This window comes from Scheffersomyces xylosifermentans (genome assembly GCF_036884685.1).
Source record: "Scheffersomyces xylosifermentans strain CBS 12540 chromosome Unknown RJT20scaffold_6, whole genome shotgun sequence".
NCBI lineage: Eukaryota > Fungi > Ascomycota > Pichiomycetes > Serinales > Debaryomycetaceae > Scheffersomyces > Scheffersomyces xylosifermentans.
Genome location: NW_027042944.1, coordinates 130856 through 155405, shown reverse-complemented (window position 1 = coordinate 155405; position 24550 = coordinate 130856). Strand labels below are relative to the sequence as shown.

The 24550-nt window shown below is 40.7% G+C and overlaps 10 protein-coding genes across 10 annotated transcripts; 4 read left to right on the top strand and 6 right to left on the bottom strand. All coding sequences in view use genetic code 12, as the record gives it.

Annotated features, from left to right (window-relative positions):
- Positions 1-394: 394 nt before the first annotated feature.
- RJT20DRAFT_129403 (putative tubulin tyrosine ligase) lies at positions 395-2958 on the bottom strand. The gene has a single exon (XM_064917491.1). It carries the CDS (start codon positions 2870-2872, stop codon positions 716-718), a length of 2157 nt encoding a protein of 718 aa, XP_064772896.1. The 5' UTR covers positions 2873-2958; the 3' UTR covers positions 395-715.
- A 756-nt stretch (positions 2959-3714) lies between these two features.
- On the top strand, positions 3715-4613 carry TIM12 (Tim12p). The gene has a single exon (XM_064917490.1). It carries the CDS (start codon positions 3981-3983, stop codon positions 4323-4325), a length of 345 nt encoding a protein of 114 aa, XP_064772895.1. The 5' UTR covers positions 3715-3980; the 3' UTR covers positions 4326-4613.
- On the bottom strand, positions 4593-6002 carry RJT20DRAFT_52110 (tRNA ligase kinase domain-containing protein). The gene has a single exon (XM_064920500.1). It carries the CDS (start codon positions 5658-5660, stop codon positions 4860-4862), a length of 801 nt encoding a protein of 266 aa, XP_064772894.1. The 5' UTR covers positions 5661-6002; the 3' UTR covers positions 4593-4859.
- An 893-nt stretch (positions 6003-6895) lies between these two features.
- On the bottom strand, positions 6896-8169 carry FBA1 (fructose-bisphosphate aldolase). The gene has a single exon (XM_064917489.1). The coding sequence runs from the start codon at positions 8073-8075 to the stop codon at positions 6996-6998; it is 1080 nt and encodes a 359-aa protein (XP_064772893.1). The 5' UTR covers positions 8076-8169; the 3' UTR covers positions 6896-6995.
- Positions 8170-10691: 2522 nt separating this feature from the next.
- On the top strand, positions 10692-11246 carry RJT20DRAFT_145997 (peptide alpha-N-acetyltransferase; the record flags this gene model as incomplete). Its single annotated transcript, XM_064918836.1, has 1 exon — positions 10692-11246. One exon carries the CDS (start codon positions 10692-10694, stop codon positions 11244-11246), a length of 555 nt encoding a protein of 184 aa, XP_064772892.1.
- A 1816-nt stretch (positions 11247-13062) lies between these two features.
- On the top strand, positions 13063-13842 carry POL30 (proliferating cell nuclear antigen; the record flags this gene model as incomplete). The annotated part of the gene is made up of 1 exon (XM_064921131.1): positions 13063-13842. The coding sequence occupies one exon, from the start codon at positions 13063-13065 to the stop codon at positions 13840-13842; it is 780 nt and encodes a 259-aa protein (XP_064772891.1).
- A 425-nt stretch (positions 13843-14267) lies between these two features.
- RJT20DRAFT_52129 (uncharacterized protein) lies at positions 14268-15803 on the bottom strand. The gene has a single exon (XM_064920501.1). It carries the CDS (start codon positions 15356-15358, stop codon positions 14309-14311), a length of 1050 nt encoding a protein of 349 aa, XP_064772890.1. The 5' UTR covers positions 15359-15803; the 3' UTR covers positions 14268-14308.
- A 1000-nt stretch (positions 15804-16803) lies between these two features.
- On the top strand, positions 16804-20804 carry RJT20DRAFT_52131 (autophagy protein). The gene has a single exon (XM_064920502.1). The coding sequence runs from the start codon at positions 17126-17128 to the stop codon at positions 20666-20668; it is 3543 nt and encodes a 1180-aa protein (XP_064772889.1). The 5' UTR covers positions 16804-17125; the 3' UTR covers positions 20669-20804.
- RJT20DRAFT_52098 (ribose phosphate diphosphokinase subunit) lies at positions 20804-21961 on the bottom strand. Its single transcript, XM_064920499.1, has one exon. It carries the CDS (start codon positions 21909-21911, stop codon positions 20940-20942), a length of 972 nt encoding a protein of 323 aa, XP_064772888.1. The 5' UTR covers positions 21912-21961; the 3' UTR covers positions 20804-20939.
- Positions 21962-22494: 533 nt separating this feature from the next.
- RJT20DRAFT_52095 (polyamine oxidase) lies at positions 22495-24141 on the bottom strand. The gene has a single exon (XM_064920498.1). The coding sequence runs from the start codon at positions 24040-24042 to the stop codon at positions 22615-22617; it is 1428 nt and encodes a 475-aa protein (XP_064772887.1). The 5' UTR covers positions 24043-24141; the 3' UTR covers positions 22495-22614.
- Between the last annotated feature and the right edge of the window lie 409 nt (positions 24142-24550).

Here is a 24550-nt window from a genome sequence, read left to right as displayed (position 1 = left end):
TCGACGACGTCTTCGTTGCCATTTCCTGGTAGTATTCTTGGGACCCAGTGATTCGACCATTGTTCTAACGCCGTGCCGTCGCCACGGTCCCAGTGCAGGAGTTCCACCAAGAATGGCCAATCATGATTTGCACCGGCGACGCACCCCAAGGCATTGATCTACTGTGGAGACATACCCCTCTGGCTGCTAGGTAGCCTCTGAACGGCATGACTGGTGTCACTTCTGGGCTTAGGCGGTTTTAAATAGAAACCTCGCCACTTCTAATCTACTTGACGTGGTACCACTTTTGTACTTAAAGTTGGAGAACTGTCAAATTTAGGTCTTGTGACCATTTTGGGCTTAATTGGATGTTGTGTGCAGGTGGTGATGAAAATGGAATTTTTTGTTTGGTGGTATTGTATATAAGCATAGGCGTAGGCACAAGCATAAGCATAGAGAGATTATATGGTTATATGGAGCTATTGTAATATTGGTGATGGGGTTATTTGTTTCGTTTATTACGGGGTGTCTGTTAATTATATTGTATAAATATGAGGTTAGGGAGAGTTTTTGAGAATTTTCATGTGGTTAGAATTCATTTTTGTCGAGTGGTGTTGTTCTCAGTTTGTGTGAAGATATATGGTACATTTCTGGTGAAGAAGTTCCAACTTCGTAATATGTTACATCTGCCTTACTCCTACAAAAGTTGGCACATTTTCTCTTATTCCCCCCTCCTCTACTGATCAAGAACTTCGACCAAGGTGCTTCCTTCGACTTCAGATTTCTCCCCAGTCACAAGCGGATTCACAACCTCCTTCACAACTCTATCAAACAATTCATAAATAAGCTCCTTCAAGTCCTCTCCCGTTTGCTTGAAATCCGGGTACGAATTGACCTCGAGCAACAGCACACTGTAGTCATCATTAACCAAATAGTCAATCCCGAACAACTCAATGGCATTGTCCAATGGTTGGAAGTTCATCTTGTCCACACTGGTGGCTGCAATAAATAACTCTTTAGTAATGGCACACACCTGCAGGAATACTTCTTCTTTTTGCAGCTGTTTGAAGTTTGCATCCTCCAACTTCCAGAATGGAACTACCAAGGGGTTGTCCGATTCTTGTAAGCATGTGTTGGTCAAGTGGCCGTCCATTGGAACGGCTTCATCGTCATCCTCCACTTCATTTGGATTTTGGTAGGTGCTGGCTGCGAAAAGTGACAAAATGTTCTTATAGACATATACCTTCAAATTGCCCAGACAAACGACGTATGTTCTCAAGTGGAACTTCTTATTGTCGTAGTGGGACAATAATAATGGGCTAGACTTGTATTCCTGAACAATGAAGTGACGCAATTGAGAAAGAATAACTCCGTTATCCTTATCGTCAACTTCTTTCTCCTCCTCCTCTTCTTCATCATCACTGGGCTCTTCTTCAAATGAGTCAAAGATTTCCTGCAATTGATCTACCGTTTTGAATAACCTGATTCCTTGGCCCTTGTCACTCATGCTAGGTTTTAAAATCCATGTTTTGCCTCCAGCATTGATCTCGTCTCTCAATTCGTAAGCATCATCAAGAGAGTCGTCAAGGAATTCGGCATAGTCCACCTCCAATTGGTAACTCTCGGGAACAGCTTTGACAAGAATTGAATCGGGATGCTTGGCAACAAAGTGGTGGACCGTGTTTGCAAGGAAATGTTTACGAATCAATGCTTTTCTATAAATATATGATGGAAGGAAATACGATTCCGGGTTCAGACCGATAAGATCAATGTCAAGATCTTCGTACTCTCCATAATGGAATATTTTGCCATCCTTGGGGAGATCTTTGAGAATACTTATGTCGCTTGTGATCTGGAAATCAGATAATTGGGAAAATGCATCCACTAAAGGTTTATAAATATAGGCGGTTTCTGGGATAGTAATTAAGAAACGATGCCTCGCTTGATCAGAGGATTGAATCGCCTTTATTGGTGTTTTATCTTCTTCGTCATCCAATGAGATCTCTCCATCCAAAGGTTCAACTATGTTGAAAGATGCCTTTAATGGAGTAACACTGATACCCTCATTCAAAAGAACTCTGCTGTCTGTATGGTTAAAATCATTCAACCCGTCCTTGTAGACCTTCTTGAAGTCTGGATTCCAGGTAAATTGTTGCTGACCATGTTCATTCAAGTCCTCTGCTGGGGCATAGATTGAGTTCCAGTAGTTCTTCAAAACTGGAGCATATTGGATCTTTGTCTTTCCCAATTCAAGCGATGGGATCAATGGCACGTTCACTGAGAAGATATCAATATTGTCTTGGTTCTGCAATTGGCCATAGAGTTTCTTGATCAACTTGACCGAAATTTTGGCAGCTTCCTTCAAGATATGGTAGTCATGGTTGAGGTTGTTGAATGCATAACTCACAGCAATCGACTTGACTCCGTGGGTCACTGCCTCCATAGCCGCACCAACCGTACCACTGGTTAAGATGTACAAGTTTGATGAGTTCTTACCGAAATTTGGCCCACTGACCACCAAATCGATGGGTCCTTTGTCTTTATTGTAGATGTGGTGAATTCCGAGATCAGCGCAGGCTGCTGGTGTGCTATTAACAAGACACCATTCTTGCCATTCCGGTCCGGCGTACTTATCCTGGGGTAAGTTGAACGGACCTTCGTAGGCATTAATTTTCGGATTTGGCGTTGCTGTTGAGTACTTGGTGTAGATATAAGTTGTAGTCAACGTTTTTCCGGCAAAATGGGCTTTTCCGATCCAAGAACGCTGTTGGTTCGGTACTACAATGGAGAGATCCCAGTCGGTCTCGGCGTTGATCTCATCTACAAGATACTTCATGTATGGACATGAACTATCGTTCAAGGGGCCGTCGTCGTTTGTGAGTAAAACGTGCATTTCTGTTGGTATTGTGAGGTTTCTTTCCTGAGTTTGGTGAGTTTTACCAGTCGTTAGAGTTCACTTTACCACCTGTTTCCACAAGATAAACCAGTTGCTATCCTCTTGAAGAACTAGCGAAGACCGGAACAAAAGTGAAAAATCACGAGAAGACATCCCAAAAAGGAAATTTTCTGGGACACGATGAATGGGTTAGTGAAGAGATTGTAATGAAGGGATTATAATTGGGGAAGTGGTGGGGCAGTGAAGAAGCTATTTGAAATTTGACAAAATAAAGAAGATGGAGTTGGAGATTGAGATGGAGGTGTATGAGAATTGATATGTGTATGGGTTTGGTGGTATCTTTGGTAGTTGTTATGGGAGGGTTGAAAATCTGTTCGGTGCAAAAATGGTTGGAGCCTTCTTTTTTTTTCTTTGTTTTGCAGGCATTTGTTTTTAGTGAGTGAGAGTTCGTTCCATGTACTTTCTCGCCAGGGCTAATTCAATTTTTCAGCCATACAGTATAGATGAAAAGGTGGTATATGGTGAGATAAATGATAGATATGTGATTCTGTGAGACACCATTGGAGCTCTCCCTTTGGTGTTATGTTACAATTTGAGCATCCCCAGTTTATGGAGAATTGTCAATAAAGAATCTTACCCCATGTATTACATACAAGCCATCATCTTTCATGAGCTCGCAGTCTCTGTTCTCGGCGTGTTTCTCATAAAAATCTCTAGGATTCCCTTCCCAACCTCACTAAATCCTCTTTATTCTTCCTCATTAAAATCTCACTAAAACCTCACTAAATTCACTCTCTCCCTCCCTACCTCACTACTCTCTCTCTCGCAAACTTTCTCACCCGAAAAAATCTCCAATTCTCGAGATCTCTCGATCAAACAACAGCGACAACTGAAAATTAGTGAAGACCATCGTGAACTCACATCGTTATCTGGGTATATCGACAGTTTTTATTGATTGTGCAACAGTACTTGCTTCTTGTAAATATCACACGGCAACACCTGTAAGAACCCCGGCACCAAAGAAAATCGGTCTTTCTCCATAAATTAGTACCTTTTACACTGGGTCTTCTCCTCTAATTCATACTTTTCACCATCTTCCATCACCATGTCGATGTTCATGGGAAACACCTCCCAGTACTCGTACGCCAACGTTGACCAGGAAAAGTTGAACCTCGCCGAAATCCAGTTCGACGCCACATCCAAAACCTTCAACAAGATCCTCAAAACATGTGAAGCAAAGTGCTTACCTCATGAGTACGGTGAGTCCGATCTCAATACCGGAGAGCTGTGCTGTATCGACCGTTGTGTGTCGAAGTACGTCAAGGCCAACCTCTTGATTGGAACTAACTTCCAGGAGAAGCGTGTAAATCCATACAACAACATGCCCGAGTACGAGAAAGTGCGGAGCATGATGACCGGTCAAGGCGGACAATCCAACAACAGATCGTAATTTAAAAATATTATAACAAAGCACATGGATAGCATAAGAAGAGGAAACTGGATGGCGATGATCAAAAGAGATGCTGGCTGGTAAGGCCCAAGGAAGGTCGTATTCAACTTCTTTCTTCACCTCAGATTGTTGAATGTCCAGCACTCGAAAGAGAATAAATAGAGATAGGCTTCATTCATTCTTATGCTACTACATTTTACTAAAAGGATAAGAAAAGCTGGCAACTTAACTAAGCATGTATATATTTATTACCTGTACAATATCATTAATAAACACAATCAAGAGGATTAAGATGTTGGCATGGGGTAGTAAGGAACTCATCCAAGTAATACAACCAGTGTACTATAGGAAAGCTCTTCTTATGATGTCGATTTTTGCACCCAGAGAGAGTTTGTAAATGACCATTCATGTTAACTCTCTTGTTTTCCGAATCATTATATTCCAATATCCATTCTTCTAGTATTTCTTCTCTTTCATACATTTCATTACCTAAATCTAATCCTTCGAATGCCATCAAGCATTAAACCATGGTTCTTATCTCTTATCGATTCTTCCATCCAACCCAATAGAGCTCTGCCTCATACTTTTGGCCACATACTTTGTTCTAACAGCTGATGTTGCTTGTTTCTTCGGGCTTGCGTTCTTATTGCCCTCTTTGGACATTACCTTGGTAAATGAAGGCTTGTAGTCTAAGGCATCCCTAAAAGCAGCTTCAATCTCTTCGTTTGTGGGCTGTGAAACTACCAACTCGGGGTAGAATTGTGCCAAATGATTAATAACTACTTTTGTATTGTCCAATGAAGAATTCGTTTCCTTCAATCTTAATTGAATAACTGAATCGAATTGGTTATCTGGAAATCTGTTTGTCCAAAGTGGCTGGTATCTCTTTATGAACGTCCTCATGACCATTACAGCCGTTGCTGGGTCTGTAGCACTCTTAATCGACTGGTGATTATCACCACGTTCCTTGATTCGCTTGTAAGTTATGTCCCAAACGGCTGGATCTGAAATGTCTTCTATGAAGCTCACAGCTATGAACTTGATTGCTACCTCGTTCTCTAGGAATTTACTTCTTCTTGCTTCAAAGTCTTCAAAGATCTGCTTTCTTTCCTTTGCTGAGGAATTATTCCTGTCAAACAACACCACCGGGTGCTCCTTTAGCGCCTGTAATGAACCATCTATGAGCTTGTACCGGCTGCCGCCTTTCTTGACATTGTCATTCTGGAGATGGACCCATTCCGGGAATAGCTTCTGGAGTGTTAGAAAGACTGTAGTCTTGCCGCATCCTATGGTTGCTAGGGGCACCAACACGTATTTAGTTAAACCCGTCAGCATTGCTATGAGTTGTAGGAATGCAAGTCTACAATTGGATGATTATTAACAACTAACTAACCTAGAAATGTGTATAAAGCTGACTTGATATGTTGATGACTTAATCCCCCATTAAACGTGTTTCTATCAAAGTTTCTAACTTCTCTTGCTATCGCTTGTTTACTTATTTCTTATACTTCTTTCTTATCACTACTTACTCACTTATTCCTCACTTCTTATTGCTTACTACTATTTATTCCCTATCACTGTCCCCTATCACTTTCTCCTCTCCTGATCACGGATGCAAAAGAAAAAGAGCTCTCACTCTCATTCCTGAAATTTGCAAGCGTTCTTTATTCTTTTTTCTCAGCCATTTTCTGATTGTCGCAAAAGAAGAAAAAGAACAGAAAAAATAAAGACTGAGGAACGGAAACGTCAGTAATTTCAGGTTGCGAAATCTCGAAGAAAAGAGAGAGAGAGAGATGGGGAGAGAGAGGAGGAGATGGAGGAAGGGGAATGTTGTATGGCGATTGAAGGTGTTAGGTCTGTAGATGTGTTGTAGGGAGTTGTAGGGAGAGTTTGGTGTGGTTTTGGTGGAAATTGGGGTATTTTCGGTTGTGTTGAATTGGGGAGTTAGAGTGAAATATAGCTCTATAGCTCTATAGCTCTATAGTTCTAATTAGTGGTAATGGTAAGTGATGGAAAATAGTTAACTACTGCCATAGTTAAGATGATGAGTGAGTCGCAAAAAAGTACTCATTTTTAATTTTAGTGACAGACATGCCATGTTAATGTTAGTATTAATGTTAATATTAATGTTAATGAGTTGATATGATATACTAGTAACTTTAGAGTGTCTTTTTTCACTTTCTATAGATTTCTTTTCAAATGAGCTCCTCCACCTTTTCTCCCCTTCAACTATAAAGAAAATCATTCTTGTCCACTTCCAGTGGTTGGTGTCCCCATACATGGAATACTGCAGGATCGGCGATTTCTCTCTCTCGGTATACTTTAATTTTTCAGTCATGCCAAAGAAATGAAAATTCACGTTTCCATTTATACTGACTAAATTTCCAATTTCATATAAACCAATGACAATAAGATTCTCTCGTCTTCAATTGATCATGAAAACAGCTTAATGGCCTCACAATTGCCTCTTTTGCTCTTTTCTCTTTTACTCTATCCAGTGTATCCATTTCGTCAGCCTGCACTATAAGCCAATGCCACGTTCACACATCTCTCTACATCACTACACGATTTCTCGTTCTCTTTTCAATATCCATTACATAAATAAAGTACTACTAACAACGACTTTAGCTCGTCAAAAGCTCTAGCTAGTTATACAGTCGTCAGCATCACTTACAATTGGTCCTTGGTGTGGAAGATGGACAATGCCTCGGTAATTCTGGCAGACATGGTCTTCTCACCTTCTCTAACCCAGACTCTTGGGTCAAAGTACTTCTTGTTTGGCTTGTCCTCACCGTCTGGGTTACCGACTTGGGAAAGAATGTAGTCCTTCTTGTTCAAGACGTAGTCACGGATACCGGTCAAGTAAGCGTATTGACAGTCAGTGTCCAAGTTGACCTTGACAACACCGTTCTTGATGGCAGTGTCAAACTCTTGTTGGGAGGAACCAGAACCACCGTGGAAAACGAGGAACAATGGGTGTGCGGACTTGGAACCAGTCTCCTTCTTGGCGTAAGCTTGGTGTTCACCCAAGATTTCTGGTCTCAATTGCACGTTACCTGGCTTGTAGACACCGTGAACGTTACCGAAAGCAGCAGCGATGGAGAAGTTAGGGGAGATTGGAGAAAGGGCCTTGTAGACGGCGAAAACAGTCTCTGGGGAGGTGTAAAGGGAGTCCTTGGAGACGTGCTCGTTGTTGACACCATCTTCTTCACCACCGGTAATACCGATTTCCATTTCTAACCATTGGTTAAGCTTGGCCATTCTCTCAAAGTACTTGACACAGGTAGCAATGTTCTCGTCGTCGGTTTCTTCGGACAAGTCCAACATGTGGGAGGAGAATAATGGTCTACCGGTGGCCTTGAAAGCCTTTTCGTCCTCAAGCAACATACCGTCGAACCAAGGCAAGAGCTTCTTGGCACAGTGGTCGGTGTGTAACACGACTGGGATACCGTAAGTTGGGGCAATGGAGATGATGTAGTGGGCAGCAGCGACGGCACCGGCGATGGAAGCCTCTTGGTTCTTGTTGGCAACACCCTTACCGGCAAAGTAAGCAGCACCACCTTGGGAGGTTTGGAGGATGATTGGGGACTTGTTGTCTCTGGCGGCTTCCAAAGCAGCAACAACGGTGGACGAAGAGGTCACATTGATGGCTGGGATAGCGAAACCCTTTTCTTGGGCCCAGAGGAACAACTCACGGACATCGTCACCGTAGATGACTCCGGATTTCTTTAAGACGGCTGGGGCAGACATGTTATGTATATATCGGACTGGTAAAGACTTGCTAAACTTATATTAAGGCAATTGACACACAATTGACAGAAACAACTAATCACTCGTTTCGTGATTACCCGCTGTAAAGAAAAAGACAGATTGTGCTCCTTATATACTTCGGCGGTTAATACGTTCGAGAAAAACCTCCGACGGAGGCGGCCTGTGTGTAGCGAGGGTGAGAGAGTGGGAGTCCGAAAGGGACACTATGATCCGGGGTGGGTAGGGTGAGTGGGTGGTGGTAGAGAAGAGTGAGTATTAGTGTAGGGAGAGATTGGGTAGGGAGAGAGTTGGTGAGTTAGTGAGTCGGTGAGTCGGTGAATGTGTGAGTCGGGAAGTCGGTGAATGGTGAGTTTGTGAATGGTAAGTGGTGCGTTGTTAGAGGTCATTGGGTGGTGTGTAGTGTGTTGTGTGTAGTGTTTTTTTTAGTGAAGTCTTTTGTCAATTGTCAAATGATGATGTGGCATGGTGTATATGGTGGTGGTGTGTCTCAATTGAGTAAATCGTTGTAGTTTAACTGCATTGTACTATTGTATTTTTAGAGAAATATGGTAGGGTTATTCAATTTTACGTTTATTTTTATGGTCTGAGATGAGCTGTCTGATGCGTTGTTCCGTTATTATCTGATGTGTGTTTACATGGTTTCTACATGGTTTCCATCTGATATTTCCATCCTGTCATAGGTACCTCATTTGTATTGGTACTGCCACGGCCGGCGAGAGGTCCCAGTGAAGGTGGAATTTTTTACTGAGAAATTGTGCTTCCTTTTTTTCACAGCTAACGAGAGCCGTTGTGTGACGTCGTTGCCGGTTCTAACGTGGGTCACAGGGTGTACAATACGACGATTGCTGCGTGTATATTATCCAACAACAGATGTACAACTTATGTATATCATCGGCCCAATTGGTTCAAAATCTACATGCTACATGCTACTACATACAACTTTAGTCTCTAAGAATCCAGCCGTAAGGTGACGAGATGAGGTAATGGCCAATTTCCTTTGCTTATCGAGAGATAACGTGTGTAAATGATGATAACGAACTACTAAGAAAAATAACGAGGGCCCTAAAATTATTTGCGTCCAATCCCACTCGCAGTAATAATAAAAGGTAATACCGTTCATTTACCTCAGTAACAATTATAATAATAATAATATAATAATAATAATAGCTTCTGTCTAACTTTAATATGAACACTGGTTGGGAGTATGAACACCGCTATACATTTCATGTTAACAACATATCAGCAACGAAAAAACTTGATCATTAAATTACCCGAAACACTAAAAATTGCCCTCTCTACATTGACACCGACACCGCCAGTACCGTCATACCACTGCCCCCGCGCAATCATACATACGTCCATACATCCATATGCTCTAAGAAACACCTCCGTCACTGCCACTACGTGGTCCCGCTACGGGCTCAAACTCACCCCAATCCAGTAGTCCCGAAGTCTATTGCTTTATATTATAAATTATAAACATTACTGCAGTACTCCCTTCTATTATCTTCTCTATACTTCTCTGAAATAAGGCTACTCTCTGTATTACTGTAGATTGCAAATTTTCTATTGTTTCAGTCCACGCCGGTCAGTTAGTTTTCTCGCTATTTGGTTCTCTGGTGGATTTCTTTCTCTCGCTATTTTTCCGATCCTGGTGCGTCCAAATTGACCGTCGCCGCACCGAATCTATTTATATTGCTTGCTGATGTACTGATAGATAGCCCTGACTCAGATCACTATCTCGTTACACTTTTAAAGCCCGCTTTTGAGCTCATCGCTCGGGCAAAAATCCTTAAAATTACCTGGTTCCAGAGTATTTGCCAATTGCTATTCCCGTGCCTTGGGCTCAAGCATGATTGTTTTACTTTTCGTCCTAACACCGCCGCGTGGACCCGTGTTGGCTGTCACCTCGCCTATTGCTTCAATTATGGGGTAAATTGTCAATCTAAATGTCCCCGAATAAGGCCGGGCCCCATGTCTTTTTCACATCCATTCTCCGACTGGCCAAGTCTAAAGTCCTCTGAAAAATCCCACTGTTTAGGGCATATCTCCCGTAAGCCCGTGAGATCTGGTGACGCGCACACACTGTGTTATTACATCATGTGACTTTGTATGGAGGTTCACATCCGGTGGGGTTCATGGTGGGTTCCGGTCGGATATCATGCCACGAGACCATCATTATAATGAAACACCAAAATGGATCGGTGTATGATATTTGGTGGGGTGAGAGGATCTGGAACCAAAAACCCCGGAGAATACCGCAAAATCAGCTGAATGGTCGGGATTGTAGATCTCCATTACATCTATGACTTTCTATAGTGCAAATGTGGGAATTGTTGCTCCTATAATTGTAAGTGCCATACTCTCCATCTCTGTCTCTGTCTCTTCCCCCAACTTTTCACTGCTTTCAATTACGGCCGTTGAGTTCGGCACTCACCGAATTTTTCACTCACCTGAGACCGAAAATTTGTTAATGAGTGCAGTGAAAAGTTGATGTGAACGGTCGTTACCATCTGTATTATAGGAGAGTAAATAGCAATGAGTAGTGGTATTGCGATGGAGTCGTCGCCAGAACAGATACCGTCGGAATCTGCAATGGTCCCAATGAAAATAATCAACGGGTTACCGTACTACAAATTCAATGTCCAAGACAAAGACGAGTTCACTCAAGTGTCCCGCTTGATCTCACAGCATCTCTCGGAACCATATTCTATCTACGTATATTGGTACTTTCTTAACACCTGGCCACAATATTGCTATACAGTAAAGGACCCACAACAGCCTACCTCCATCATTGGAGTGATAATATCCAAAGTGGAGCCGCACAGAGAGGTCCGAATGCGGGGTTATATAGGTATGCTAGTTATAGATCCTAAGTTCAGAGGGAAGGGAATTGCATCCAATTTGGTCAGATTATCCATTCAGAACATGATAGAATGGGACAATATTGATGAGGTCATGCTCGAAACAGAAGTCATCAACGCAGGAGCATTAAAGCTCTACGAAAGCTTGGGCTTTGTCCGGTCGAAGAGACTTTATCGCTACTATCTCAATACCCACGACGCCTACAGACTCATCCTTCCTCTTACTGAGAAGTCACATCAACGAATTGCATTTTTACCTCTGATAGTTAACAAACCAGCAGTGTAGTTGGAAATATTGGGAGGTATGTTTAATCTATTTTACGATATATAATGAATATAAGATAATATACTTGGACATCTATATTAGTAACAGTTTTAGGCTTTTTCCGATTAACCCCTTGAAAGAGCTCCTTTCGAGGCGATTCAGTGGATAGTGTCTTGGGCCCTTTCATATATTTATCAAGATTAAATGACGGGTTACAACTTATTGCAAAAAAATTAAATGCTGCAATTAAGATCATTGGTATAACTTATGACATCACGTGATTTGTTACAGTTATAAGTTGGGACATCTATAGTGTACTGAAGGAGAGACAAACATGATATGGGTATAGTTGGTTTCATTCGAGTAAAGGAAGTCTTAAAAGACTTCATGATTAATTAAATAGGCACTATATTGTTTTTTGGAAATTTTATTTTTACATAGGATAGTGACTATATTAAACATTTTCATAATAATTGCAAATATTTGAGAAATTGGTACCTTTATTAATGATCAATTGACATAAAAGCCTAGAATCTTTGTTTAATTTTCTAGATATACACCTTGTTCTTTGGTCAAATGACTCCACATATATTCAAAGGAAAAGATAGTGTTAAGTAAGCTTCTATGAGCAAAATATTAGTATTATTAGTGAATAATTCTTCCATCAACATTTTATCAGAGAGTATTGTCACCCAGTACTATCACCACGCCGAAAAAAATCACCACCAGACACAAATAGCACCAATAGATAGCAAATGTAGCCATTAATACTTCAGATCAATTTCCAGTGCCTCAAAAAATCCCAATCTCGTACAATTCCAATTTCCTTTCGTGCTAACTTCGTAATCCCATACAAAACTCAAGTCCATTTCGCACCCCATCATCACATTCAAGACATTGTAGCAATTAACGAGTAGCAAGAACGCAATTTATGCTAGTTAAGTGTTTATAAAGAATATGAAGACTACCATTTACAGCTACTAAAGGTATCCTTAGATACATATATATATGTATATAAGATAGGCACAAGTAACTTCCATCCCACTTCTCCTATTCTTACCGAGGGCTACTCCATACTACTGGATTCTCATACTGGGGGTTCTCTCTATATAAAACTACGTACTGTACAATTTATGCCCTCCTATTAAATTATTGTCTCTACTCACCAGTTTCTAGTCTCCAACATCCACTCTTCTCTCCAGCATCTACTCTACAGCATTTACTCTTCTCTTCCCTACCTTCTCTACTCTCCATTATCTCCAGTCTTCAGCATCTACTCTCCAACATTTACTCTCTACCTTCTCATACATAACTACTACACTCCATTCACCTTGCATCTCGTACTGTACACATCTCCCATTCTTACTCGTCCTCCTCTTCGTGGACTGTACATCATCTCTAGCCTCCTTTATTACTTACTTCTCCCTCTGCTAGCTCTACACACCATACAGTCTACCCATTCCATAGTTTACAGGTTGGATACGCGTATTCTTGTTGTTTGTAACTTTATCCGTTGACGCGTTTGTTCACGTCTTTCGTATCACTCTCTTTGTTGACTTGTTTAGGTAGTTTTTCACCTTCATCTGTCTATATATATATATATACTGGTATATATATTACTTAGTGAAACGTTCAATTAGCTCCGTAGTAGTTAAGTTTTTTTTTTCACACTGAGATTGGTAGAATTATTGTACCTTTATATATATATATATCTTTATATCTTTATATCTTTATATCTTTAGATATTTCAGAGTTAACTTTACCATCAGTTGCTTTTCTTCAGTTACTTTGTCTTTCCCCACTGATCACCAATAATAGTATCCAATAATATTCCACAATGCTTGAAGGTAAATTCGACGAATCCACTCTCTTGAAGAAAATCGTGGACTCCGTTAAGGACTGTGTCAAGTTATGTAACTTCAACTGTACCGAACACGGTATAACCGTCCAAGCCGTCGACGACTCCAGAGTCTTATTGGTGTCGTTGTTGGTCGGACAGACCGCATTCAGCGAATACAGATGTGACAGAGACGTCACCTTGGGTATCGACTTGGAAAGTTTCTCCAAGATCATAAAGTGTGGTAACAACGAGGACTACTTGACGTTGTTGGCCGAAGACAGCCCAGACTCGGTGATGACCATCTTTGAGGACAAGAAGAAGGAGAGAGTCAGTGAGTACTCATTGAAGTTGATGAACATCGATTCCGAGTTCTTGAAGATCGACGATATGGAGTATGACACCGTCATAAATATGCCATCGTCCGAGTTCGCCAAGATCGTCAGAGACTTGAAGAACTTGAGTGAATCTTTGAACATTATCGTCACCAAGGATTCCGTCAAGTTCACCTCTGAAGGTGAAGTTGGAACCGGTTCCGTTGTGTTGAAGCCATACACCGACATGGACAAACCAGAAGAAAGTGTCAACGTCCACTTGGACAACCCAGTCGACTTGACCTTCGGATTGAAGTACTTGAATGACATCATCAAGGCCACTTCTTTGTCCAGTACCATCACCATCAAGTTGGCCGACAAGACCCCAGCTTTGTTCGAGTACAAGTTGGATGTCGGTGGATACTTGAGATTCTACTTGGCTCCTAAGTTCGACGAGGACGAGTAAATGGGTCGTACCATAATGATACAGTATGAGTACTGGCTTGAACGAGAGTAGAGTTCAGTACGAGTATGGGTTATGATCATTCGTTTTCTCTGTTTTATTACCTTTCCTAACGTATAATATAAAAAAATTAATAGCATTTAATGTAGAGACGATATACTAATATCTTAATATCATTTACAAATGGTGGAAGACAAGGCAAATATTGCCTTAATCATACCCCGTCAATACTTCAATAGGAATACTATTCAATACTATTCAATGAAGATCACATTGCTCCCCTCTATAGAAACTATTAATACAAAATATAAGAAAGAGACATGTCAAATTGTAATCCTCAGCTTCATGAGTGACGTCGGAATGGTCTTTCCAATAATATCCAGATAAAGCACATGGAAACCTCCGTACATCATTTCTCCAACTCCCAATATCCAATTCAATTCAATCTGTTCATCAAAATCTAGTCCTACTAACTGCTCTTCTTATCATACATTTCCTTTCCCCATTTGTGCAAATCCTTCTTCAATCTGTCGGCTCTCACTATACCATTCCGCAATAAAGACAAGTTCTTGATATACTCATGCTGTCTCTGGATACTCACCTGCAAGTAGTTGATTAACTCGTCCTTTAGCGTCGTCAACTCATCATCAGATTCAAACTGTACCTGGTGTGCCTCGTATCTCTTGAGAGCTTCTGGCAATGCAAAAAACGGGTCTGTAACTTCTTCACTTTCGGATTTGACTTCTTTTCCGTTTCGAGTACGGCCATTGGTCTTTTCTTCACTTTTAGACTTTTCCGTAACAGGTGCTATATCATCAGTTTCCTTTTCCTCGGTATTTTTATTATCGTTATTGTCGTTTGCTTCCGCCGTGGTTGCTGGTTTGGATTTTTGTCTATCCTCGTCCAACCCGTGGTCGTATTCTTGTAAGCCAATATTTTCTTCCAACAAGTAGAACCAATCTTCTCCATTGAGGACCTGTAATAATTTATTCAAGTAGTTCAAATTTTCTTGCTCTACCTCTATCAATTCTATCAAATCTCCTGCCAACTTATTGAACACTGGAGATTTGTAGGTTTTCAGGATCGCTGGATGGGAGATGATTTCCAGTGGATGGTTCAAAGGAGCTAAAATCTCGGCGATTTTGATCTTTTTGAACGGATGCTCGTCATCGTCATCGTCGTCTTCGTTGTCATTGTCGCTTTCATTGTATTCGTCCTCGTCATCGTCGTCATCCACTATACCCAATTCGATTTCGTCATTGGGAGTTCCATAGTAATCGTTCCATTTGCGCTTATTTCTGAGATTACTCTTCTCGATGGTTTCATTGGTGAGTACGAGATGGTTTACCCCGTCGTATTCTACCACTTTGCTGTGGAGAGATTCTACTGTTGCTGTAGGAAGAAGAAGCTTGTTTCCTCTGTTTGAATTCGAGAGGTCCACGGCGTTTCCAGGCAATTTCTTCGTAAGAACCGCCTGTTTAAAGCGGGAAATGATCTCGAGCGACGTTCCGTCCAACATGATGATTTCCAGACGTTATAACCAACTAGAACCTGTCTATATCAGGAAGAACACACCATCACTTTCTTATAAGACTTCTTGAAGTCTTTGAGTTCTGGAATGAGGGAGGGACTGTATGCAGGATATAATTATATGGTATTTAAGTATGGTAATTTGAATGGGAGATTTTGGAGGTGTTGGAGGTGTTATGGGGTAGGGGTTCAAATGGGGTAATGGGGTAAGAGGAGAGAAAATAGGAAGTTAGGCGGATGGCGTGGGTTGGACGAAAATGAAGAGAGATAGTGGAAGAAGTTTGGAGAGATATGGAGAAAAATTGGTGGATATTGATGAATCTTATTGTGAACCTGAACAGTCTCATAATAATTTTGCACCTATTTGAATGGGAGAGCATCAAAGTATGAACAAAAATGGCTTAATAGAAATCAAAAAAACGCTGAAATTTCCAAATAAGTCACTCACCACATACTTTCTATTATAAACCAATGTCTATTTTGCCAATGGCTACTTTCATTCCTCTTATCCTCCCTGTGGTTCGGGCAAGTTGGAGTTGGGGTCGAGTATGCAGTTCTTTGATAATAATTTATTATTGCGGGACGGATGTTATAGTGTCACTATCCTGGTAAATGATAGGATCCAAAAGGTGGAATAATTGCATCCAAGAACCTGAAATGATGGTGTCTGTATAATAAGAGGGTCGTGATAGATATCTATTTAGAGGCTATATTGGACCAACTTAGTACTATTTTCCCGTACTTCCAGCCCCATTTTTGTCTACCCTTCCATGGGTATATGGTTCACATAGTTAAGGGCTTATGGGACTAGGGGACCAATATGCACCACCTTAGGACTCTATAACGGGAAGACGTTGCTTGTTAATACAAGAAGAAAGATGGACGTAGTAGTGGTGAATACCAACGAAGAGTTGCGTTCAAGCTATATAAAAGTGGGAAAAGCAGTCCAAACTGATTACATCTTGACCAGAACCAGATTATTATTCGAAGTTTCATCAAAACTCTATCAACCCATTAAAAAAAAAAACAAACTCAAACCGTTGCTTCTCATCTCCTCATCCCATCCCATGCCATCTGATCCCATAGCAAATACTGTAGCTCCCATTATTGAGAATCGCTTAGTTAAGCTTAGTTAAGGGCTTTTTTTTGTATGAGGAGCTTTTTTTTTCCATATCATACCATTGACAACACCACCAACTACCCAAATTTTACCCAAATTTTACCTCTTAAACTAGATTTTCCCCCATTCTTCCAGAATTTCCAACCCATCTACATCACTCCATAACCACTCCTTTCCCACCAATTCCACTCCAACTTACACCCTACTCTTCCATACTCTTCCTCCTTCTCCATCGGCTACGCCGTTGCACCCATCAGCTTATCTGCACACCACACACTACCCTATACACACACCACACACAGTGGCCCCATATGCACACCACTACATACTACTAATTCATTCCAATGGCAATAGTTTTACAGCCACTTCTTTCTTTGTCGGTAAGTTCCAATTGCCATCATTGGGACGTAGAAACGGGCTCAGAAACCGGTCTGTGTTCTTCATTGTAGGGTAACGGTGTTTATTTGCTCCAAATCCCCGTTCCGCCACTGTTCTGGCTTGTCTGTTAGTGGTATACCGCAGTAGTTAATTGCGGGTTATAAGGTCACACTATATTACTATCGCATCTTTACCTTCACGATAACGGCACAAAGGAGACAGAAATCGAAGCAATAGAACTTCGGAACGACCTCCACGATGTCTGAAATATCGTATTTGGTGGTCTATAACCCTCATAGTGGTTCTTCGGAACAGATTCCGAAGCCTATTCGTTACCATTCTCTAGCAGAATTCAAACAGTTTCTATGCCAGCAGTTTGGAATAGACAGCCCTGAAAATGCTTTCCTTCTCACGTCATTTGGGATAAAACTCAACTTTAACCTTGTCAATGAGCTCCTGGACGTGTATGTATTTGATAAGCGACTCTTTGCCAATGGTTACGACGGAGCTGTGCTACGGAACTACGCTATATATGCTAATGACGTACCAAAACCAAGTCAGCCTCAGCTTGCCCATAATGAAACCAACATCCGTCAGATCACCTCATCACTCAAAAGCAATCTTGGTTGGGCACGAGCTGTTATCCAAGACACTCTTAGAACTGAAGAATGCACAAAGGAGTTGATCCGCCAGATTAATATCATCTTCAGGAGTTTAAACATTATCTTTCAGTTCGGAACGAATTTCGTGAACGAAGTGGAAAAAAGCTTTATTCTGTATTTGAACTACATTAAACTCATTAATTACAAAACATTAAACAAGCTGTGGATAGATAATTACCGGGTTCTCCAACGATTGCCACCATTTAAGATTAAACAATCCACATTTGCATTAGTAGACTACCTAGATCACGACAGACTCAAGGGCGCCGCTCAATACGTGAGTGAAAAACTACCGCTTGTAGTAGCCAAGTTTAATGGCATGAGCGAAATAATTAACAGCGTAGGGCAAGAAAAGCTAGCCGTCGACAAGGATATAGAAAGTCTCAGAAAGGAGTCCATGCATGCTTTTAAGGATTTACAACTCAACGAAAGAATGGATGTGATGCAAAAAGCGAACAAAGCAATATCGGCTGATTTAGAGAAGGTGACTAATAGCGAAAATGTTAGATTGGATGAAATCTATAGGCTCCACAAAGACAAGTACTCTCCTGAAGTATACAACAATGCTAAGGAGTTGTATGATCACTTCAAAGAATTGAAAGACTTCAAAGCAAAACTTGTTCGCGAGAGCATAAAGGTGTTTAATAGCATAGCCAATATTCAAATGAAAATGGTTAACGTCAAGAAGGACCTCAAGGTATTAACAGGTCCAAGTGAAAGTGGAGTTACCAAGAATGGTACCAACGATAGTACCCAAAATGAGTTTCAATCAGAGCTGGTCTCCTACGAAACTATCAATGCCATCAAGAAACACGAAGATTACCTCTCGCTTACAATAGATATCCCCCTTCTTTTTGGCTTTGTTCTCATCGAAAAGCGCCGGCAGTTCGAATGGTATGACTTCTATTCCAAAGGAATAGTAAATAATGTCAGTGAACAGCTCCTGACAATTATTGATCACGAGAAACTATTCAGGAAGATTTGGTTGAGGAAGTTTGGAAACTTTTTGACATTGATTAGCGATGATGTTGCCCATACGACTTCGTTGCCAAATATTGATATCACTCTTGTAGGAAGCAAAGATGAAGCTTTCAAGATGCTTTACCACATTCAAGTTGAAAGAGAAGACATTGTCAATTATATTACATTTGTGGAGTCATCAGGTTCAGCTAAAAACTTTGCTGAATTGCTCAACAAGAATTTCAAAGACTTGATAAAGTCCACAAATAACATGAAGAAGATAACGAAAGTGATCAGCTCCTTGGGCGCATATACTTCCCTATCCAACGAAGAGAAACTGAAGATAATACAGAAAGAGGCAGAGGATGAAGAGGAAATAGACTTTGATTTAAATCTTATAAAAGGCTTGAAATCACGGATTAAGAAGCTAGAGAATCTCTTACACCAACAGCAATACAAAAACTTAACGAACTGGCCAGTAACGAGAAACAATGCTGAGAAGCAAAATTCAGATAATAGGCTAAGCCTAATAATTGAGCCGCATAGGCGCGTGGTGACGTCTCCTCCCAGAACAGATCCCACGCTGTTGTTGCAAAAGCGCCCATCGATTTCTAAGGTGTCTCCTTCACAATCGAATGTTTTAGATTCAACCAATATTGATATACGACTCGAGAATATTCGGTTGAAAAAGGAAAATGCAGAGTTGCTTTCCAGACTCAATGAAGCAGCTCAAGTAAAAGATGAAAATAGTTCTTTGATAGAGCTGCTCAAAGTGGAAATCACGCAACTCAAGTCACTGAATGAATCTCAGAAGCGTGAATACGAAGCAAAATTGGCGAAGAAGGACGAGGAGTTTAAACTCTATAAGTTGGACAACAAGATGGACTCAAAGGTAATTGAGAACTTGGAAAAGAAAGCGGAGCAAAGAGATACGCAAATATCAAAGTTGCAGGATGACCTTGCCAAGTTCACAGACCTTAATACGAAGTCTGCTCATGAGATAAATGCATTGAACTCGACAATCAACACCGTGCGTAAAGAGTTGGATGAGGCGGTAGTAATGAAGAACGATCTTCTTGCTAATATTTCCTCGCAGGAGAATGAACGTATCAAAGAGAGAAATAACTTTGAAGTGGAATTACAGAAACTTCAAAGCAAAATCGACGAGGTCTCTGAGGACTACGAGAACCTCATAGAACTTACACAGACGAGGCTGAAGAATAGCGACTTACTAGTCAACGACTTGAATAACGTCATTATCAAGCTTATGAATGACTTAAGGCGTTTAGCCGAGGGCGTTTTTGAGTACTTCTTAGAATTCTGCTTTGTTTTGGAATCAATGGGCTTACTTTTGACAAAGGATGAAGGAGTATATAAGATTACCAGAGTCAAGGGTTTACGTTCGAAAAAGAGTGTTCACGAAGATGCAAACGAGACGCTGTTTGTTTCGATTGAAAAGCCATCGTCAAAGGTTATCGAAGATGTGAGCAATACCATGTCATGGATTACATCGATCTCGCAGTTGAGTTCCATTTTACCAGATGTTCCGACTTCGTCGCTGTCTGCATCTGAAGCTGGCGTAGATAATTACGAAGAAGAAGTCAATAAGTTCAATGAGCTGTCCTTGAAATTAATTACAATTTTCAATGAGATATTCACGAGTAATCATGCTAAGTTTGAAGAGTTCCTCAAGACAATTTCTTTCAAGGAGAATGTCCAGATGCAAGAAGACAGTGCAAATAGTTCCAAATTCTTCTTAAACGCGATCTCGAAAAGATTCAGAGATGTCGAAGGCTTTGCCAAGAGACAGACCAAAGATAACAAGGGCAAAGATGTAGAAATCAATAAGCTCAAGAACAGATTGGGCTCTAAGATTACAATGAACGGCTTCCAGGTGAATGACTTAGTTCTTTTCTTACCAACTAGGATCGATAGAGCAAGCGAAGTCAACGAGAGCATACAACCGTGGGCAGCATTTAATATCGGTGCTCCACACTACTTTTTGAAGGTAAACGATCCCAACGATACGAAAGATAAGGAATGGATGGTAGGCAAGGTACAAAATATACAAGAGAATAAGGTGACTGAAGAAAATGCAGGTGACTTGGACAAGAACCCTTTCCAGCTTAGTGTGGGTGTTGTTTGGTACATGGTAGAGGCGATCGAAGAGCACTTTTAGCCTGGTTAAATTCGGAATCTCTAACAACAGATGAACTAATCTCCTCGGAGTCTAGTTGCTTTATTAAAAGTTCGATTCTTTTCACATAGATTTAAATTTATATTCGGCTTTAAAATTTAAGAATGAACAAGGAATTGATTTGGACGGGTCAGTAGAAGTGAATGATATAGAATTATAAATATGTTTTATTCACGTTTATGAAAATTATTAATGTACAATGAAATAGATGATTTTGAAGGATGTAGTCTCAATAGGAGCCAGAAGTATCCAATTACTCTGGGATGTTGTTGAACAAATAACTGACACTCTCACCGTTGTGCAATCTTCTGATAGCTTCGGCCAAAGTAGGACTTATATCAATTACTTCAAGCTTAGGACATTCTGTCACTTTATCATCCAAAGGCATGGAGTTAGTACAAATGATCTTATCTAACTTCGATTTGTTCAATTTTTCAACAGCATTTGAAGAGAAGATACCGTGAGTGACCATGGCAATTACTTTCTGAGCTCCGTTAGACATCAAAATATCAGCAGCCTTACAAAGTGTACCACAAGTATCAGCCATATCGTCAATCAAAACACAGACCTTGTTGGTGACATCACCAACCAAGACCATTCTTGAAATTTCATTTGCCTTTTGACGTTCCTTGTGGATTAAGGCAAAATTTACATCCAATTTGTCGGCAATCGAAGCCACTCTCTTTGCTCCTCCAGCATCGGGAGATACTATAATTAAATCTTTCTTACTGTAATGTTCTTGTATGTATCTCAATACTGAAGGCTCAGCATATAAGTTGTCAACTGGAACCCTGAAAAACCCCTGAATTTGCGAAGCATGCAAGTCCATTGTTATGACATGATTACAACCAGCAGTCTGGAGCAAGTTTGCAATCAATTTGGCGGTAATTGGAGCTCTTGACTTGTCTTTCTTATCCTGTCTAGCATAAGGGAAGTTAGGAACGACTACTGTGATTCTTCTAGCACTGGCAATTCTACAAGCATTGATTATAATGAGCAATTCCATGAGGAAATCGTTAATGTTGTTCTCACCACAACCTGTCTGAATGATATAAACATCCTCATCTCTTACAGACTCTCCCACAGCTACTGCAGTCTCTTTATTGGTATACTGAAATGCTCCTACTCTGGCCAAGCTGAGCCCAAGTTTCTTGGATATAGATTCACAGAGCTGGGGGTGCGACTTGCCCGCTACCAATTTGATGGAATTCTGGGTGGCTGGCATGAGGTCTAAGTAGTTTTCAACGTAATTTGGTTCGTTCTAGGGTATATTCTTGTCCTTTGAATCAACCTCTTCTTAAGATGACTGCGGTCAAATTAATTACAGTGCAATAAAAAATTTACCAGGTCACGTGGTCACGAATAGAGTGGGACCTTCGTCAAGGGAAGAGGTCAGATACAGGGTATTGGGAGATATTATAATGATGATATTAGAGTGAAATATTACTCACCGGGTGAACTAGTATGGAATTCTCGGGCGACAAGTCAATTCAGCAAATTTTGGTACTTGTACATCGACTTGTGTTATCTTCTTTGGTGATGGCTACCATTGAATTTAATGGTTGCGAAAAGTGATGCCATTTACATGGTGGGGTAGTAATAGTGGGGGAGAGACAGTAGGAGTAGGAACGGTGAAGGGGAGGTACTTTATGTCATGAAGCGTACATGGTATATGTATATGCATATATCTATATGTACATGTACATATGAATAATTTTAATGTAGTTGATTTCAGTTGATATTGATACCATTTATTTGTGAATATGTGGGTAGTAAATTAGTGAGAAGAGTGAGGTTATGATCACCACCGTATGGAATTGGTGTTAATATATATATTATATAAACAATGTCGTTGAATTGCTTGGATCTCTCCTACTCATACAATAAAGACAAATATCGCCTAAAAACGGTTTTTTTTATTATTATCTCTACAACCTAGCAGACACCTTCTCTCCCTTGATCTTAGCCAATATAAACTTGGCCTCACGCTCACCACTGAACCAACCTCCATGGGCACATCCACCAGCACTTCCATCAATGGTTTCAGCCCCAGCAAATCTGATCCTCTCCTCGATTCCCTCACAGAAAGCCAGGATCACAGCCAGTGGATCCTTGGTTCCTACGGGAGCAATGGCGTACGATCCACGCACATACTTGTCGTTATTCCATGGCGTATGATAGATATTCTTTGGCGATGGAATACTATATTTATCCGAGATAGTCTTCACTAAAGGTTCAAAGATTTCCCAGATTTTCTTATTCTTGTCAGGCCCGTTCAAATCCTCAATATACTGGGATAATGGGTTCTGTGTAAGTGCCACTAGCGTAGACGTTCCAGCGACTGAGTGGTAATTCACAAATATGGTGGGATACTCCCATGCCAGAATCTTTCCCTTTCTATTTGGAACTATGTCGGTAATTCCATAGAACCTATCTACATCTTTCGGCCAGAAAGTGTGATCGAATTCCATGATGACTTTTCCTAATGATCCAAACTTTACACTTGGTAAGACTTCGGAAATATGGGAAGGAAATGGAGGTTGCCATTGGACATAGCAAGGATCCTTTTTATCCTTTATTGTGAGAAGAGATTGAGGAATAGTAGATACCAAATACTCACAGGTGTAGATATCCCCGTTCTTCGTATGAACTGCAATCTTCTTTCTATTCGAATAGTCGATCTTTACTACTTGGGTATTCAACTTGATATTTTTCAATCTGTAATCCTCTGGGAGTTCGTGTAGCTCATTATTGAATACACTGACATAGCCATTTTTCACGTAGACATTTCTACCCAAATGGCCCGAATCTGCAAAACAATACCTTCCTGAAAGCTTATCCCACGACTCTCCATGCCATAACTCGGCCCACATTCGTACACCTGCAATACCATATTTGATCTGGTTGCTGGTTAGTCTGTCTTTGTATATTTGTACATATTCCATGCACAAATCCTTGAGTGAAAGATCTGGTCTTTCAGGATTCCTTTCAAACGCCAATTGAGTATACGTAGTCATCTCTTCAAGGACTGCTTCAAACTCCCAAGTACGAATTTCCTTCTTATCCTTGGAAAAGTAGAGATGTTTCCCGTCATCGTAGTAGTACTTTATGTTGCCCTTCGCTATTGCTTTCTCGAATAACGGGTTATGCAACGAGTCATGGAACCACAGCGCACCCAAATCGTATCTCGTACCCTTAATTTCACTATTTGTCGAGTCAATGGATAAGAGTCTTCCTCCTAATCTATCTCTAGCCTCGAGGATCAAACCGTCTTTTACACCACCATTGTACAAGTCAAGAGCCGTCTTGATACCAGAGATACCAGCTCCGATGATGATCACTTTTTTGTGGGTCATTTTTTTCCCAAATTTCAATATACAACACTATTTAACTACAATAGACTTCCAATTGTCTTTTACAGTATCTACACAACCTATTTACTAAATCTACAAATGACTTGGTATCACTAATATATTTATATATTTCATTAATGCCGATGCCAGAAGTTATTCTCCTGCGATAACCGCTCCGGTCCCAAATAGGAAATCAGTTGCGTTCCTTCGATAGCCGCAAAATTGAAGTGAGCGGATAAGAAGTGGTGTTATGGAGTACTTATGGGCAGTTATGAGTTGGTGGAAGAGATGGGTATAGGTATGTATGGGCTGATATTGGCTTCATAGTAGGATTTGAAGTGGTCTGGTTGGTTTCTGAACGAGTTACACTGTGATGGTTGAGAGAGGTGGTCTCGGAATGACATCCCGGTGAAAAGTCGATGGTGCCAACATTTTGCAACCGATACCATAATTACTGTTCGACTGAAATATTTCAAAAATGGAGCACTTACCGAGAGAAAAGCAGATAGGA